This window comes from Alligator sinensis, unplaced genomic scaffold, assembly GCF_000455745.1.
Source record: "Alligator sinensis unplaced genomic scaffold, ASM45574v1 scaffold175_1, whole genome shotgun sequence".
Lineage (NCBI taxonomy): Eukaryota > Metazoa > Chordata > Crocodylia > Alligatoridae > Alligator > Alligator sinensis.
The window spans coordinates 1-18,393 of NW_005842536.1; the positions used below are offsets into that span (position 1 = coordinate 1).

Genomic DNA, 18,393 nt, shown 5'->3' on the forward strand with positions numbered 1-18,393 from the left:
CATCTCAAGAAACTGATTAATAATCAGGAAAAACTTAAGGTTAGGGAGTAACCAGACACTTAGGAGCCTGCTTGAAATGCCTATGGATAGCAGATATACTGATGGGCTATCTCATGGTTTCTTCAGAAACAATAGATAGCTTGCAGCACCAGGGTTTTGGATTTTTACTTGTGAACAAGCCTCAGTTCAGCATGACTTTTCCAGACCTTACTATAGTCTTTTAACAGACTTAAGGCAATTATCGGAGCGTTTATAACCTGTGGGGAGAATTTCCACCAGTCATCCCGGGAAAAGTATGACAACACTTGTGGTCAGGTCTCGAGAAGAACAGCAGGTGGTGAGAGAGAGAGAGAGAGAGAGAGTTCTCCTCTTGAAGCGCGCACACACTTTGCTACTTTTTTTACAGATTTTTATACTCTCGGTTCAGCTTCAAAGCATTCTCAATAGTGTAAATCATTGTCTTTTCTCTTGACAAGGGGTTATCTAGTTTGGAACATCTCAAGAAACTGATTAATAATCAGGAAAAACTTAAGGTTAGGGAGTAACCAGACACTTAGGAGCCTGCTTGAAATGCCTATGGATAGCAGATATACTGATGGGCTATCTCATGGTTTCTTCAGAAACAATAGATAGCTTGCAGCACCAGGGTTTTGGATTTTTACTTGTGAACAAGCCTCAGTTCAGCATGACTTTTCCAGACCTTACTATAGTCTTTTAACAGACTTAAGGCAATTATCGGAGCGTTTATAACCTGTGGGGAGAATTTCCACCAGTCATCCCGGGAAAAGTATGACAACACTTGTGGTCAGGGCTCCAACGGACTGGACGCTGTGAGGAACCCCTTTACCATTGTTCAAATGTTGCCCATACCCCCTCTGACTTGTTCTCTTTGCCTCAGCATTCCCTAACCTGGCAACCGAGCTTTAGTCAATCAAGTTTAAATAGGCCTCCCATAGTGAGACCGGGGAATATACAGCCTGAGATGCCTATTAAACTTGGGGGGGGAGGGGGGCGTCCTTTGTAAATCCAGATTAGAACTGGTCTGATAAATGCTGAGCTGGGTGTGTGTAAACATGGGTTGATTAGCATTTGGAGCACAGATTCCCCATCATGCAGTGCTCCCCTGCTTCTCTGATCCCAGAATTCACTGCAGTCTCTGCTTCGGGCTTTCTGTTCTCCATCTCCCATGTAAATGAGTTGTCATCTGGTTCCATTTCGGATGCAAATGAGACCTAGGGCTCATCCTAGGGCAGTTGTTTCACTCTTGTCACCCTTATCTGGAGGGTTTTAGGTGCATCTCCCACTGCATCTTCATTGTCTTTTGTAATCAGTTCTTGTTCAGGTGATGGGGGGGGGGGGTCCTTTGAATCAGGCTGCATCCTGTGCCAGTGTTCCCCAAGAACACAGAGCTGAGAGGTAACAGTGGAGAGCTTTAGCTTTCCTGCCAGGGACCTGAAGCACATGTATGCTCCAGCTTCTGGGCTATTTCTCTACCAATAAGAATTTCAGAGAAATTCTTCAATCAAAATAATCAAATCAAGAGAAATAATCAAAACTACAAATATAAAATGGGTGACACCTGACTGGATGGCAGCACTACAGAGAAGGATCTAGGAGTCTTGTTAGGTCACAAACTCAGTATGTTTGCAGTGTGATGGACCTGCCCAAAAGGTGAATGCTGTTTTGGGATGAATCAATAGAAGCATAGGCTCAAGACATGGAAGGTGATAGTGCCATTCTATTCAGCATTAGAGTACTGTGTGCAGTTTTGGCCTCCACAATTTAAAAAGTACATGGAGAAGTTTGAGGGTCTGGAGACAGGTGTCAAAAATGATAAAGGGCTTAGAAGGCAAATCCTACGAGGGGAGGTGGAAGTAGCAAGGCATGTTCAGCTTTTGGAAAAGGTGCTTAAGAGGACATAATAGTAGTCTTCAAATGCCTGAGGAGCTTCTTGTTGTAGAGAGCAGGATGCAGACCAGTGGCTTGAAAATACAGCAAAGTAGGTTTAGTTTTGTATCAGGAAAAACTGATTGACTGTTAGAACAGCGAGGCACTGGAATAGATTGCCTAGGGAAGTTGTAGAATCTCCAGGTCCGTATCTTCTACTCTGGGTATTTCCAATGCTTCTGGGTTTTATTGGTTGCCACATGGGGCTGGGAGGGAATTTTTTCTTCTTTTTGCTGCTACATATATCAGGGTTGGTTGGTTGTTTTTAAGCCTTCCTCAGAGGCATTGTGTGTTGGCTACAGCCAAGAGTGGGGATTTTGACTGGGGTGTAGGATTGCTGGAATTTAAAGCCAGAGGCTCCTGGCTAGTGGGTCTTGCCCCTCCACACGGGGTCAGACCAATTACCATATTTAGGATCAGGAAGGAATTTTACTCATTGGCCAGGTTGGTACCACTGTAGGGATTTTTGTTTTCCTCTATAACAAGGGGTGTGGCCCTCTTCCTTAGATCTCTTGAGCATTTTATTAGCAACCTTTGCAGGGGCCATGGTCCTCCTGCTTTACCTGTAGCAGATTAGGATGTTGTGTTTTGTGTTGTGTCAGGTTCACTGTGTACTTTTGCTAAGAAAAATCCTAATGGATTTAGTTTGGGATAAATTGGGATAAACCCCCTCAGGCAGGACGTTGCACTGTATGATCATACGTTGCACTGTATGATCTCTTATGGTCCCTTCCGATCATAGCCGGATCTAGGATTTTGAAAAGAGGGGTGCAGATGGTGTGGCATTTCATCGCATAGAACACAACACACATTTTATTCCGGTTAAAGAGAAACCAGATGCTTTACTAATGTGCTAGGGGCCTAGCACTATATTATTCAGTTTAAGATCAAAGAAAAACAATTATAACTGTTGGAATGTGCACTCATTTGCTAGATTATACATAAAGTTAAAACAACACAACAAACTAGACAAAAAATGGTCAGAAGACATTGTGTCAGTAGTCCTGTTGTCATTATAGTGAAATATGCAACTCTTATTCAATTCATAAAAACAAAATCTAGACTCCTTGAGCATCCTGATCATGCACTGTCAGTCACTTCTACACCCGAGTTAATGTTACTACGCCTGAGTTAAGGTTTTCAGCTAGAGCAAAAAACAATCTGTACAGCTTTGAAATAAATACATTACAAGGAATGGCTAAGAGACAGCAAATTTGTAGAAGAAAGGATAGTTTGAATAGTGAAACATCAAGACCATTGAAAAGGAGAGATGGCCATTAACACTTGTGGAGTGGAGAGAGATTAGCTGGAATCAGGGAGATGATAATGAGTCATCAAGCCAATTAACTGTTAGCACTGCCTGAATAGAAATGCTGCTGTGCTTCCTAGGCAGTTGGTTTTAAATTTTGGGTGGAAAAGGAATGTTGGGTGGAACATCTGCACCACTGCATCCCCCCTGGATCTTCCCCTGCTGCCAGCCCTATTTCTCTATGATTTTGTTTGCAATAAACCCTATATAAAGGATTAAACTCATGAAAACTGACAATAGGTGGAATCTAGCTGGAATCTTTTACTTGTATCAGTTGATTTTTATTTAACAATTTCTTTTTAGGATTGTAAGAAGACTGAATATGATGCTTGCATAGTTGAGAACTGTCTCAATGCAGTGGAGTGGGCTTATCGAATGCTTCCTTTCTCTAGATTCATGAATGTTGAAGAACTAGTTCAAGACATAATTTTGAGTCTTGTTGGAGAATTGCCACCAATCAGAAAGGTAAAAGAAATTAAAATGTAAAAAAATCTTATCACAAGGTTTTAGTTTCATTCAAAATACAGTTTTTAGCACTCAATAATGTAAATTCTGTTGGGAATCTTACTATCACTTACTTCCCCATTGGCTGTTTAAGTGATCCCTTAACTTTTATTTTGTATAGGTGGCAGAAATTTTGGTGAAAGCATTTCCTAATCCTGAAGATATAAGAGTTCCATTAAAGGATAAATATTATGCCCTTCAGCAGCGACTCAGGCACTGTATTGTCAGAGGTAAGGTGCATTATTCTTCAGAAAATATAAAACCAGACTGGTTTTGATGTTTCTTAGGAGCAGTAGTCGTATATAGCATTTATAGTTCTGTCCTTCAGATCAAGTATTAAACAGTTGTTCTTTGTCCAGGTAGAAACATAACATGTCTGGGGGAACTTGAGAAGGAGTGTTAAACAAGAAGAGAAAGGAAAATATTTACCCTTTTTGACTATCGTCTGCTTGGCATAATCAGTTAACTGTTTGTATTTGCCCCTCAGTTTTCACATGTACAATTTAGCATTCTGTTTTGAAACTTTAGATACTTGATTTTGAACAATAATTCAAAATGCAATAATTCAATTTGTTTCAGATACTTGAAATAAATAGGGAAACTGATTGATGGACCATTACTACTATAGAGGAAATAGTGAAAGTGGTTTGAGCACAAGGGTAGTATTTTTAGTGTAAGCAAATCTGGAGGGAGGGATTTCTTCTATCTTTCCTATCTGATAATCATAGTTGTTACTTATAACAATATTAGATACATTTTCTCACATAAGTATAACTTTGAAGTGGATGGTGTTTGTTTAATAAGGAAATAAATAGTAATTAAAATTAAATGTATATATTTCTAGATGGCTAGAACTTACCAGTGATAAGAAAGTAAAGATGACTTGAGAGAATTCCTTGATAACTAAAGTACTAAAAAATTCATCTTTATTCTTCTGAATTTGTGAAGTTTATCATGTAAAGTACATCCTATTTCCTCGTAATTGTGGATTGCATGTGAAAAATCTGTATTCTGCATTTTAAAAATACTATCTCTTTTTCTCTCTCTTTCATTTAGGTCCTAAAAGTGAGGAGATGATGTCTGTTGTTATTGAGGTTACCCATAAAGTGAGGCTGAAAGCCCTGAAACGTGTAATAAGAAATATAGGCCCCCTTGAAATGAGTATCTGGGAGCCAGCGGAAGAGGAGACTCCAGATGATGAGGCACAGTGCTGTGATAGATTCTCATTAGGGACCAGTCTAAGCAGAAGTACACTTACAGATTTTGGATATCCTCTTGTATACAGTGATGCTGAAACAGCAGATACTCTCTCTGAGGCTTTACTTATAGAAAAAGCAAGAGATCAGGTGCCTTCACTGCAGAGGTAAAAAGAAAGTAATACATTGGAACATTCAATACAACAAAAAATAAAACAAAAATCTACTGTAAGATTATTTCTTACCTCATCTCACATGCCTTCCTCAGCTATTTAATACACAGAACTTTACTCAGGCTTATTTAACATATGTCTCTCTCTTGTATTTTTAATGCATTTATTACAGGATCGTAAAAGTAGGCTGAAGGAAGGAGATTTCGAGAGAGACAGAAGTCATACTGGCAGAGGGATACAAGGGGCAAGGGCAAGAAATTCTGGAGGGAAACACTTTTTAAATTTAAACTAGTCAGAGTATTTGTCAAACTCTACTTTTTTAACCTAGACCTCTTCATTCTTGTTTCTTACCTGCTCAAAAATACAGTTTTGTGTAATAATGAGATTAGGCTGTTAAATAATCCATCTAAATTTAAAATGGAGTGGTTTATGTATTTAAACAGACCGCTCTAGCAGCAGCTACTGCAACTGGTAGCTGGAAATAGGAGGTGTATACTGGGCCTGTTAGTCCTTCTCCTGTTCATTCATTAAATCCACCAGAGGCTTCGCTAGGGTACTTAGCCCCCATCATCTTCTAAGACCTTTGCTTCTCTTAGGTATGCTCCCTAAGAGATATCAGATTCAATTACATTTAAACCTATATATTCTGTCCCTGAGATCTTTGCCTTCTAGGGTATGTCTATTTTTATGTAACAGAAGGAAAGAAAAGAACAGTTGCATGAATTGAATTTTTCATTTAATAATTTATTTAAAAGAAGGATTTGTTCCAGAGTTAGCTATATTTCTCTTTGTTTCTTTTGCTACGTTGCAGGGACACAGAGACTCATAAAGGAGGAAAAGATGATAAGATAAAAGATCTCAATAGAAAAACAAAACATAAAGAAAATGTGCACAGTAATGCCTGTCTGAATCAGTATAATTTGCCTGTGGTAGGTGCATGGGAATTTGAACGTGATGATGAAGAGTACATTAATTTCTTAGAACTCTTTTTGAGTTATATGCTTGAAAGAGACTTGATAAATTGCCCTGATCCTGGGATTCCTTTTCTGACCAGCTTTTCTGGACTCCTTCGGGAACATGAACTAAACTCTCTCCTTTTTGATGTTCATACAACATTGAAACGTCGAATGGAGAAAACTACAAGCCAAAATGTATTTAGAACAGGTTGCTGCTATACTGTTGTTCCTGCATCTTGTGATTCCAAGCCAACTTCTGTTTGTAATAAAAAGCAAAAACATTTGGAAAGACAAATGTCTTTTTCAGTTTTACAGCCAACAGAGCCTTCTGTGTATGACTCTGTGAATGGAATAAATAAATATGCAGGAAAGAAGGGATTATTTGGTTTAAGTCATCAATCAGTTTATAGAGCGCGAGATGATAAACAAGAATTAACTGTTCTACCTGTAACCCAAACCTTATCAGACCACGCTTGCTCTTTTCTGCACACTCCAGCAACTTGTAAATATGTCTACGAAATAATTCACCAGGATATTACACCAAGAGAAGAACTTGCTCTAGACCTGAAGAATAAGTTTAGCAATATTGCAAGATTGCTTGAATGGATGATCAGATGGTCTGACAAGAGGCTACTATGCGATTCCAACAGAATTGAGTCGTTTCAGGAGAGCTACCCAATGATGCATGTGAAAACATCAGCAGCTGCCATACTTACATCACTGTGGCTTTTGGAACAACCATACTGTGATGGATTGCAAACAAGGACCTCAAGCTTTAAGGTAAGAAAAGAATGGAGTAGGTGTCAGACAGAGGATGGATTTTTAATTACATTGACTCAAAATTTAGATAACTGAATTTCATATCCCAGATTTTGTATATTTATAGGTACTCTTTGGCTGTCCCTTGATACGAGGAGGATGTCTGCTGAGGGGGAGGGAAATTATTGGTGAGTTTAAGATAGCTGAAGAGTCCAATCCATGCTCTACAGGTTTTTCCACAGATATATCAGGTAGTGCGCTGGGGTGGGCACAGCTGTTGGCCACAATACTGTGTGCTTTTCTTCTTCTGCTGCCATTTCTCAGCTTCCTGAGCAAGATTGTTCTCTTTGAAGTGCACTGTAGCTTGTTGTCTGGTGCAGCGCAATGGAGACCTGTTACCAGCCAGCACTTCCCAATTTGTAGGGTTGATGCCACCCTTCTTAAGGTATGCTTTCAGGGTCTCCTTGTAGCACTTCTTCTGTCCTCTGTGGGCCCTCTTACCATGATTTCTGGAACTGGGGTTGAAAGAGGAGGACTTGTTTTGGGAGACAAATGTCAGCCATCTGCACACAGTGGCCCTCCCAGCAGAGTTGATGTTTCGTTTACTTCAGTGCTGGTTATGTTAGCTGCAGAAAGGATGTACAGTGGTCTTCCCATCTAATGCAAAGGATCTTCCTGAGGTAACACTGATGGAACCATTTCAGGAATTTAAGATGGCTCTGATATGTCACCCATGTCTCGTATCCATAGAGGAGCATGGGAATAACCACTGCATTGTAGACCAGAATCCTCAGTTTCTATCTGCAGATCTTGGTTAGCAAAGACATGGTAAAGCAGCTTTCCAAAGGATATGCTGACACAGCGAGTCCTGTATTCAATCTCTACATCAAGACTGACTGACCGGGAGAGGTGGCTGCCAAGGTATGGGGAATGCTTGACATTTGCCAGGGGTTCTCCACCTTTGATAACTTGTGAGGGGAGGGGGGAAGCTTATACTGAGGCAGGCTGATGGAGCACCTTAATTTGAAGGTGCCACAAGTTGAAAAGCTGGCCATTCATTTGATACTCAGCCCCAGTTCCAGAAGGCAGGCAGTCAAGGATGAGAAACAAAATCACAGCAAGACAGAGAAATGGGTTGAGGTGATGACGCAGCCCTGCTTGACACCAGTATGGATGGTAAATGGGTCTGTTTCTGATCCATTGCAAAGGACTGGCAGTTATCCCATCGTGGAGTAGCCTGAGGATGCTTATGAACTTCAGTAGATGGACAACCAACCCTAGCTAGCACCTTCCATAAAGCTTCATGATTAATGGAGTTAAAAGCCTTGGTTGTCAATGAATGCCATAAACAGCTCCTGGTGTTTTTCTCTACACTTCTCCTGGATCTGTCGTGAAACAAAAATCATGTCAGTGGTACCCTGTGATGGTCTAAAAGCCACACTGGGATTCTGGAAGGACATCTTTGGCAAGGGAGTGAGGTGATTCACAAAGGTGCAAGTAAGAATCTTCCTGGGAATGGAGAGGAGGGCAGTGCCTCGGTAGTTCCCACACACTGACTTGTCCCTGTTCTTGAAGATGGTCACAGTGTTGGCATTAAGTCAGTTGGAGCTTCCTTGTTAACCCATATTTTGATGAGAAATTGGTGAAGTTTTTGTGCTAGTGCTGTTCCACCAGCTTTAAAGACCTCTGCAGGAATGTCATCTGAGCCTGTGCCATCTAGTCCTTATTGCCTTACTGTTCTTGGTCTGAGTGATGACCTTCCAGACTTCCTTGAAGGATGGGGGATCAGCAAGAGATTCTATTACTGGGTGTAGATGGATGGACTCAACGATGGCAGCTGAGAACTCAAATTCATGGTTGAGTAGAGTCTTGAAGTGCTCTTTCCAGCATTGCTTGATGGATACTCTATCCATGAGAAGGGTGAAGCTGTCCTGGGATTGCAAGGGGGTTGGGCCATTGGAACATGGCGCATGTATGGCTTTCATTGCTTGAAAGAAGCTTCTCACATGTTGATCAGCAAAACTCTGGATCTCCAGGGCCTTCACTTGCCACCACTGGTTCTTGATGTCCCGTAGCCTCCTCTGAACTATAGCTGTAAGCTGGTGGTAAGTCTCTCATTCTGGCTGGTTAGAGGGTTAATTTTGCCATCTGCAGAACACGGTTCTCTTCTGATGGATAAGTGCTAGGATTTCCTCATTATTCTCACTGAATCAGTCTTGATGATGGTAAGTGGAGTATCCAATTGATTTCAGCACATGCCTTGTGAATAACGTTCTTAAGTTCCTTCCAATGTGCTTGGATGTCCTTGGTGTCACATCAGGTAGGTCAGAGAGCCTCTCATCAAGGCATTGCTGAAGAGCCCTCATATCTAGCTTGGTTCTGGAGTGCCTTGATGTTAAATCTCTTCTGCATTCCTTTCGATTGTTTATGGTGTTGTGGTGCAAGCTGCATGTCCATGATTGACCTGACTAAAAGGTGGTCCATCCAATAGTCATCTGAACCTTTCAGGACTTGGGTGATATGGACATCGGTATGATCACAAGCTCTGACACTAATATAGTCAAGAAGGTGCCAGTGATTGGAGCATGGGTGTTTCCAAGTAGTCTTATATTTGTCACTCTGTCTGAAGACAGTATTTGGGATGAGCAAGTCATGTTTTGCACATTTGCTGAGGAGGAGGATACCACTGGAGTTGACTATCCTCACCCCCTCTTTCCCAGTGGTGCCACTTCAGAGTTCAGAGTGTCGCACAACTATTGCATTGAAATCACCCATGACGATGAGCTTGTCTTCCTTGACAGTGGCGGTCAGGACTGTCAAGAGCACAGTAGAACTGTTCCTTGTGACCTCTTCATTGTCAAGTTCAGGGGCGTATGCACTGATGACTGTAGCATACTGGTGGTTACTGAGCTTGAGGTAGAGAGTCATAAGGTGTTTGTTATTTCCCACGGGGAGTTCTGAAAGCTAACAATTTTGTTCTTTATGGCAAAACCAACCCTGTGAATGCGCCTCTCTTTAGGTGTTTAGGTTGTAGCTGTGTTAGTCTAAGGACATAGGCAGACAAGGTTCCTTGGGTGAATTTGATATCTTTTATTAGACCAACCCAAATAGTTGGAGAATATTTATTAAGCAAGCTTTCGGGTTCAAAAACCCTTTGTCAGGCTAAGGAAGTTTCAGCAGTTGGTGTGTGCTCTTCCTGGATGGAAAACTTCTTTAGGTGACTTTCCTTTTCAAAAAAAGGTGTGACCACCCTCTTCTTTCAGCTGGCTTTCATGTGCCCAGGTGGTTTCGCTTAGGGCAGCAATATTGATGTCATATCTTGCAAGTTTTCTAGCTACTATGGTGGTTCTTCTTTCAGGACACTCACTGTTCAGGGAGTCCACTGTTCAGCAGACAGTCCATGTGGAAAATTTCAGTACTTTATTTTGTTGGTTTTGGCTGCAGGTAGAGTGGTCCCACTGGATGTGGCAATCCAGCCAGGGAGTTTTGAGACAGCCTATGTTTAGGGCACCTCTTCTAGCCCCTTCCCCATTCAGGGTGAGCAGAGGGGATCCTAAAAGGGTCTGCTTGGTCATGGCTGCAGCTGCCAAATTGTACTTTTGTTTCAGTAAGTTCAAAACAACTATCACATGATTGCCACCTATGTGCAGATTTATGACTAGGGACTCAGAGAGCCTCCCAGAGATTGCTGTTCCTGTCCCCACCAGCACTCGTCCATTGCCGCAGCACTTTGTTTGCGGGAGATGTTAACATCTCTGGCAGAGGCCTGCACGTGAAATCTTTTAACATGGGGAAGCCAGTGCACAAGTGACAGCTACACAAACTTGACAGGAAGGAGCTCTGAACACAATGGCAAGGGCATCCAAGACAACCAAAGACCTCCATCCTGCTGCAGCCCTCGTCCACCTTCACAGCCTAAGAGATCCAGCAGGTCCTCAAGTATGCCTGTTCCACCATTGGGGTCTTCAGGAGTTTAGATCATGCTTAGTCTGTGATTTCGCCTCAAACCTGTTCACCAAGGGAGACCCTACCAGGAGTACAAGACTCCAGACAACATAGTTCTGAGGGTCACTGGAACACACAAGCCTCTCCACCATGACAAGAATATGGTCCAAGGAAAGGTGTAAGTACTAAACCGTAACAAAATTCAGCAACCAAGGTCTCCTACCAGTAGCCCATTAACTGACATGTTGCAGTTCTTAATGAATACACTTTAGGAACTATATAACACATATAAGGCTATGTTTTATCTCCATTAAAATATTTGCAAAGGTATTTGCATCATATTTTCTCACATACCTTGAGCACCTTCCCCCCTACCATTCCTCTCCAAAAAGAAAAAAGAAAGCTGCTGGAAATTGGGAGTGAGAAACTTGTATGTGAGGGAATAAAGTAAAAGCAGTTTCTGCCGCTTAAGCTTTGGCCAGGTGAAAGCAAAAGTAAAATCTGCACTAGATCCACAGGAACCAGAATAGTGAGCAGGCTCAGTTCCCTACTGTTCCTATTCAGTTACTACAAGTAAAGATCTTATTTTCTTCACTCTGCCTTTCAAACAAGGGGCACTTATACACGTGCCAGATGTCTGCTCCGACGCATGTAAATTAGTAGCAGGGAAGAAACTACCACTTTTTTTTTTAAGCAGTAGTTGTATTGAACACCGTGTGAAGTTCTTATTGCTTGCTGATTGCTTATGACTTACCTTAGTTGTGTTCCAGTAAAGGTTAGAATACTGAGTAGGAGCCTCTCTGTAAGAGGTTGCTAGGAACACAGAAACATTCCAGGAGGGCTGGAGTTCTTTCTGCAAGGGATTTATTTGGTACAAAGACTTGGATTGGAGATACAGGTGTATAGTTCTTTGTTATGAGGGTCTTATTTATCTAGGTACTGTAGTATTTCATAGAAAGTTAGGGTTGGAAGGGACCTCAGGAGGTCATCTAGTCCAGCTTCCTGCTCAAAGCAGGACCATCCCCAACTACATCATCTCAGCCAAAGCTTTGTCTAGTTGGGTCTTGAAAACCTCCAAAAATGGAGATTGCAACACTTCTCTGGGTAACCTGGTCCAGTGTTTTACTACCTCCTAGTGAGAAAAAATTTCCTAATATCTAACGTAAACTTCTCCTGCTGCAACTTGAGACCATTGCTCCATGTTCTGTCATCTGCCACCACTGAGAACAGTCTAGCTCCCTCCTCTTTCCAACCCAACTTCAGGTGGTTGAAGGCTGCTATTAAATCCCCTCTGTCTCCTCTTCTGTAGACCAATTAAGCCCAGTTCCCTCAGCCTTTCCTCATAGTCATGTCCCCCAGCCCCCTCACCATTTTTGTTGCCCTCTGCTGGACCTTCTCCAATTTGTCACCATCCTTTCTGTAGTGGGGGGGGGGCCCAAAACCAAACACAGTATTTCAGATGTGGTCTCACCAGTGCTGAATAGAGGGAAATAATCACTTCCATTGACCTACTGGCAACACGCCTACCAATGCAGCCCAGTATGCTGTTATCCTTCTTGGCAACAAGGGCACCTATCTGGCTCATATTTAGCGTATTGTTGACTGTAACCCCCAGGTCCTTTTCTGCAGAGCTGCTGCCCAGCCAGTCAGCCCCAGCCTGTACTGGTATCTGGGATTGTTCTGTCCTAACTGCAGGACTTTGCACTTGTCCTTTTTGAACCTCATGAGATTTCTTTGGGCCCAATCATCCAACTTGTCTAGGTTACTCTGAATCTTAGCCCTACCCTCCAGTGTATCTACTGCTCCCCCCAACTTGGTGTCATCTGCAAAATTGCCATCTTCCAGGTCATTGATGAAGACACTGGACAAAACTGGTCCCAGAACCGACCCCTGGGGCACTCCACTTGATACTGGCTGCCAGCTAAACATCAACCATTGATTACTACTTTCTGTGCCCAGTGTTCCAGCCAATTTTCTATCTACCTTACACTCCATTCATCTAGCCCATACCTCCATAGCTTGCCTGTAAGAATGCTGTGGGAGACTGCATCAAAAGCCTTGCTAAAATCAAGGTACACCACATCTACCAGTCTACCTGCATCCACAGAGCCATTCACCTGGTCATAAAAGGCAATCAAGTTGGTCATGTGTGACTTGCCCTTGGTGAATCCTTGCTGACTGTTCCTAATCACCTTTTTATTCTCCAAGTGCTTAGAAATTGATTCCTTGAGGATCTACACCATAATTTTTCTAGGGGCTAAGGTAAGGCTGACTGGTTTGTAGTTTTCTGGATCCTCCTCCTTCCCTTTCTTAAATATGAGCACTATGTTTGCCCTTTTCCAATCATCCAGGACCTCTCCTGATCACCATGAGTTTTCAAAGATGATGGCCAATAGCTCTCCAATCACATCAGCCAACTCCTTTGGGTGCATCCCATCTGGCCCCATGGACTTTTATATGTCCAGCTTTTCTAAGTAGTCCCTAACCTGTTCTTTCACCACTGAGGGCTACTCCCCTCCTCCCCAAACTGTGCTGCCCAGTGCAGTAGTGTGGGAGCTGACCTTGCCCATGAAGACTGAGGCAAAAAAGGCATTGAGTATGTTGGCCTTTTCTGCATCCGTTGTCACAAGGTTGCCTCCCCTATTCAGTAAGGCAGTGGTTCTCAACCTTTGGTACCTTACGAACCTCCTGCCAATTGACGCAGCAAAAGTGAAACCAGAAGTCCCACCGTGGCACTTGTGGTTTCGCCGCTGTGAGCCAAGTCCCACTTCTTCCACCGTGGCCTGGGGCAAAGCAGCCTCGCGGGGCCTCCCTCTCATTCCCCAGAATCAGTGTGTCAGGGGATAGGAAGCCCTGGCGCACTGGACACGGTGGGAGGGGCGGCAGCCAGAACTTCCGGCCTGAGCAGGCAAAGACCAAAACGCAGCACCCGTGTACCCCCTGCCCGTGTCTCTCATACCCCTGGGGGTACGCGTACCACGGGTTGAGAAACACTTCAGTAAGGGGCCCACAATTACCCTGATCCTCCCCTTGCTACCAACATACTTGTAGAAACCCTTCCTGTTACCATTCACTTCCCTTTCTAGCTGAAACTCCAATTGTGCTTTGACCTTCCTGACTTCATCCCTGCATGCCTAAGCGGTGTTCGTATATTCTTCCCTAGTTATTTGTCCAAGTTTCCACTTCTCATAAGCTTCCTTTTTGTGATTTAGTTTACTGAAGAGTTCCCTGCTAAGCCAAGCTGGTCTTCTGTCATACTTGCTAGTCTTCCTGTGCATCGGAATGGTTTGTTCTGGCACTCTCAGTAAGGCTTCTTTGAAATACAGCCTGCCCTCCTGGACTCCTCTCCCCCTCAATCTGGCTTCCCAGGAGATTCTGCCTACGAGTCCCCTGAGTGAGTTGAGGTCTGCTTTTCTGAAGTCCAGGGTCCTTACTCTGCTGCTCTCCATCCTTCCTTTCCTCAGGATCCTGAACTCAAATCATCTCATAGTTGTTGTTGCCCAAGTTGCCATCCACTACTACAGTCCCCACCAATTCTTCCCTGTTTGTGAGCAGCAGGTCAAGAAGAGCACGACCCTAGTTGACTGCTCTAGCACTTGCACCAGGAAGTTGTCCTTAGTACTCTCCAAAACTTCCTGGATTGCCTGTGCACTGCTATATTGCCCTCCCAGTAAATGTCAGGGTGATTAAAGTCCCCTTTGTGAACCAGGGCCTGTGACTGGGAAACTTCCTCTTGCTGTTTGAAGAAAGCTCATCCACCACTTCCTCCTGGTCCAGTGATCTAAAGCAGACCTCCACCACAACATCACCCTTGTTGTTCTCCCCTCTGACCCTAACCCAGAGACTCTCAGGCCTATCTCCAGCTTCATTTGGGAGCTCTGGGCAATCAAATGACTCTTTTATGTAAAATGCAACTCCTCTTTTCCCTGGCCTGTCCTTCCTGAACAGTTTGTGGCCATCCATGACAGTGCTCCAGTCATGCGAGCTCCCACCAAGTCTCTGTTATTCTAATCATGTCATAGGCCCGTGACTGTGCATGGACTCACAATTCTTCCTACTTGTTTCTCAAGCTCCGTGCATTTGTGTACAGACCCCTAAGGTAACTAGTTGATTGCCCTGATTTCTCAGGAAGTATGAGAGCACCTCCCGTGTTGCCCCATTCTGCTTGCTCTTCCTCCAGGTCTCCTACTTCCCACTTACCTCAGGGCTTTGGTCTCCATCCCCCAGCAAACATAGTTTAAAGCCCTCCTCACTAGGTTAACAAGAATGTCTGCGAAGACGCTTTTCCCTCTTTTCGTCAGGTGGATCCCATCTCTTCCCAGCAATCCTTGGAAGAACATCCCATAGTTGAAGAAGCCAAATCCTTGCTGGCAACACCACCTGCACAGACAGCTGTTGATCTGCAGGTTGCATCTGCTCCTGCCCAGGCCCTTTCCCTTGACTGGAAGGATCAATGAGAACACAACCTGAGCCCCCCCCCCCCCACCTTTGCACCTAGAATCCTGTAGTAACTTTTGATACTGCCAGGCAAGATCCTGAGTATCATTGGTGCCCATGTGGATGAGCAGCGTGGGGTAGCAGACACTTTTGCATTCATTGTTGGTTACCTTGCTTAGAAAAAGTTTCAAGTTGGAGAGGATGTATCACAGATAGCTACATGCATAGAGAAAAAGGCTCATAGGAGGAGGAACTGTTGAAATGTGACTTATTTAGACTCGAGAGAAGCTAATTAATATGCACTTGATTAAAGTATTTAAACTAGTTAAGGGCTGTGTGACAGGACCCCCCAGGCACTGCCATGACACCCCTTGGTGGTCACATGACTCCTGCTCCATTCTGGCTCCTTGGAGTACCCTCCCCTTTTCTCTTGTCTGCCATGCCTTGATGGATCCAAAGTCCCAGAGCGAGTCCTAGCCTGTTTTGGCCAGTTGGTCCCTCCTGTACACAGCTCACCTCAGTCCTGCCCCTCAAGCACTAAGTGGCCCTGTCAGTGGCCTTGTCGGCACCAGTTGCCTTAGGGGCTATTTGTGGCCTCCATCCTCCCTTGTAGCCATGCGTGTGCCTCGCAGATGTTGCTCACTTATCCAGCTTGTACAAGCTTCAGCCCTCTTGACTTTAGCCCTCTAGTTGCTCTAGTTGCAAACTCCTAAGCCTAGGCCCATTTGCTCTGGCCTGGCTCCTTTGTCACAGCCTTTCCTTTAGACTTGCTTTGGTGGGCCCCCTGGCCCTGTGTTGCTCTGTGGGTTCCCTGGTGTCTGTGACCAGGGCAAGGCTTACACCCCCTGTGCAATCCCACTATGGTCCTGACCCAGGAGTGGCTGTTGGTGCAGTCTGTGCCAGCCCCTCCCTCCCTCCCCCCGCCCATGGTCCCTGACCCAGGTGAGGCTGCTCACACCCTCTGGGCCAGCCTCCTACAGTATCATAGTGCTTAGGGTCAGAATGGACCTAAACAGATCATCAGGTCCAACACCCTGCTCCAGGCAGGAATGGGTGCCGGGGTCATATCACCCCAGCCAAATATCTATCCAGCCTCCTCTTGAAGACCCCCAAGGTAGGAGAGAGTACCACCTCACTTGGGAGCCCATTCCAGAGCCTGGCAGCCCTGACTGTAAAGTAATGACTCTTGATGTCCAGCCTGAACCTTCTCTCTAACAATTTGTGGCCGTTATTCCTAGTAACCCCGGGTGGTGCCCGGGGGAACAGAGCCTCCCCCAGTTCCTGCTGGTCAGTTTGTAAACAGCCACCAGATCCCCTCTCGGCCTTCTCTTATGGAGGCTGAATAGGTTCAGGCCCTTTAGCCTCTCTTCGTAGGGCCTGCCCTGCTGCCCCTTGACCATGCAAGTGGCTCTCCTCTGGACCCTCTCAAGTTTAGCCACATTTCTCTTAAAGTGCAGCACCCAGAACTGGACACAATACTCCAAATGTGGCCTGACCAATGCCGCATAGAGGGGAAGGATCACCTCCCTGGATCTGCTTGTGATGCATCTGTAGATGTGCAACAAAGTGCGGTTAGCCTTACCGACTGCTTCCTCTCATTGGTGGCTCATGTTCATCCTGGAGTCAACAATGACTCTGTGTTGAATTCCATCCTATTCTCATCCCCCCACCTCTGTAATTTGTCTAGATCTAGCTGGATTCTGTCTCTCGCCTCCACCGCACCCACCTCGCCTCACAATGTGGTGTCATCAGCGAATTTGGACAGCGTGCATTCCACACCCAGATCCAGATGGCTGATAAAGATGTTGAACAGTACAGGCCCCAGGACCAAGACCTGAGGGACTCCGCTGCCCACATCCCTCCAGTTCAAAAATGACCCGTCCACCACCACTCTCTGGGTATGACCATGTAGCCAATTTGCCACCCATCTGACTGTGTAGGTATCAGTGCTGCAGTCACCAAGGTTTTTAAGAGAATGTGGTGGGAAGCCATGTCAAAGGCCTTCTTAAAGTCCAGGAGGATGACATCTACCCTGACACCCTCATCCAGGGACTTTGTGACCTGATCATAAAAAGAAACCAGGTTAGTTGGGCAGGACCTGCCCTCAATGAACCCATGTTGGTTGCCCCTGTGCATTACCTCCCCTGCTGGGCCCTTGCAGATGTGCTCCTTGATAATTTTCTCAAAGGTCTTCCCAAGGACCAAGGTAAGACTGACTGGCCTATAATTGCCGGGGTCCTCTTTTCTCCCCTTCTTGTAAATGGGGACCACATTGGCCCTTTTCCAATCCTCTGGTACCTGGCCAGTGCCCCACAAGCGCTCATAGAGCTGTGCCAGGGGCCCCGCTATGACCCCCGTCAATTCCCTCAGCACCCTCGGGTGAAGAGCACCTTGACCTACTGATTTAAACATGTCCAGCCCCTTAAAATGTTTTCTAAGTCGTCCCTGACCCTAGGCATGGCGGTGCCTCCCCTGGGTCATTCCGCAATTCTAGTTGGAGAGATGTCCTGATCCTTGTTCAGGAATATGGAGGCGAAGAATTCGTTAAAGAGGTCAGCTTTTTCATTTGTCACAATCACCAAATTGCCAAGCCTATTCTGTAGGGACCCCACGTTACCCGATGCTGCCTTCTTACTTCCTATGTATTTGAAAAAGGACTTTTTATTATCCTTAATTCTGGTTGCTAGCCCTAGCTCCATCTCTGGCTTGGCCTTGCTAACAGCCCCCCTGCAGTCCCAAGCAATGGAGGTGTAATCCTCCTTGGTGGTAGCACCTTGCTTCCACTGTTTGTACGCCCCCTTTTTTGCACTCAGTCATTCCTGGATGCCTTTGCTGAGCCATGGGTTCTTAGCACTTCTGCCCCCCTTGATGTGCATTGGGACTTGACTCCCTTTGAGCTCAGAGGATTGTCTTCTTGAGGAACAACCACCCATCTTGGACTCCCATCTCATTGAAGCTCTGAAACCCCAATGCCTCTCCTACTAACCTTCTTAGCTTACAGAAGTCGGCCCTCGTGAAGTCAAGGACCTCTGTTTTGCTGCTTGCTTTCACCACCCTGCACTGGATAGTAAATTCCAGCAGGCAATGATCACTGTTGCCCAGGTGGTCAAGTACCCTCAAACCCCTCACCAGGTCTTCGCCTGTGGCAAGGACCAAGTCCAGCAAGG

General features: G+C 44.8%; 1 protein-coding gene across 1 annotated transcript in view; it reads left to right on the top strand.

Annotated features, from left to right (window-relative positions):
• The first annotated feature begins 1,793 nt into the window (after positions 1-1,793).
• The window catches only part of LOC102387039 (protein JBTS17-like), a 68,916-nt gene continuing 52,316 nt past the window's right edge, over positions 1,794-18,393 (top strand). The window contains exons 1-5 of the mRNA XM_006031870.3: positions 1,794-1,904; positions 3,560-3,721; positions 3,882-3,990; positions 4,817-5,123; positions 5,941-6,865. Coding sequence (XP_006031932.2) covers positions 1,794-1,904; positions 3,560-3,721; positions 3,882-3,990; positions 4,817-5,123; positions 5,941-6,865 — 1,614 coding nt within the window. The remainder of the gene's footprint in view (positions 1,905-3,559; positions 3,722-3,881; positions 3,991-4,816; positions 5,124-5,940; positions 6,866-18,393) is intronic.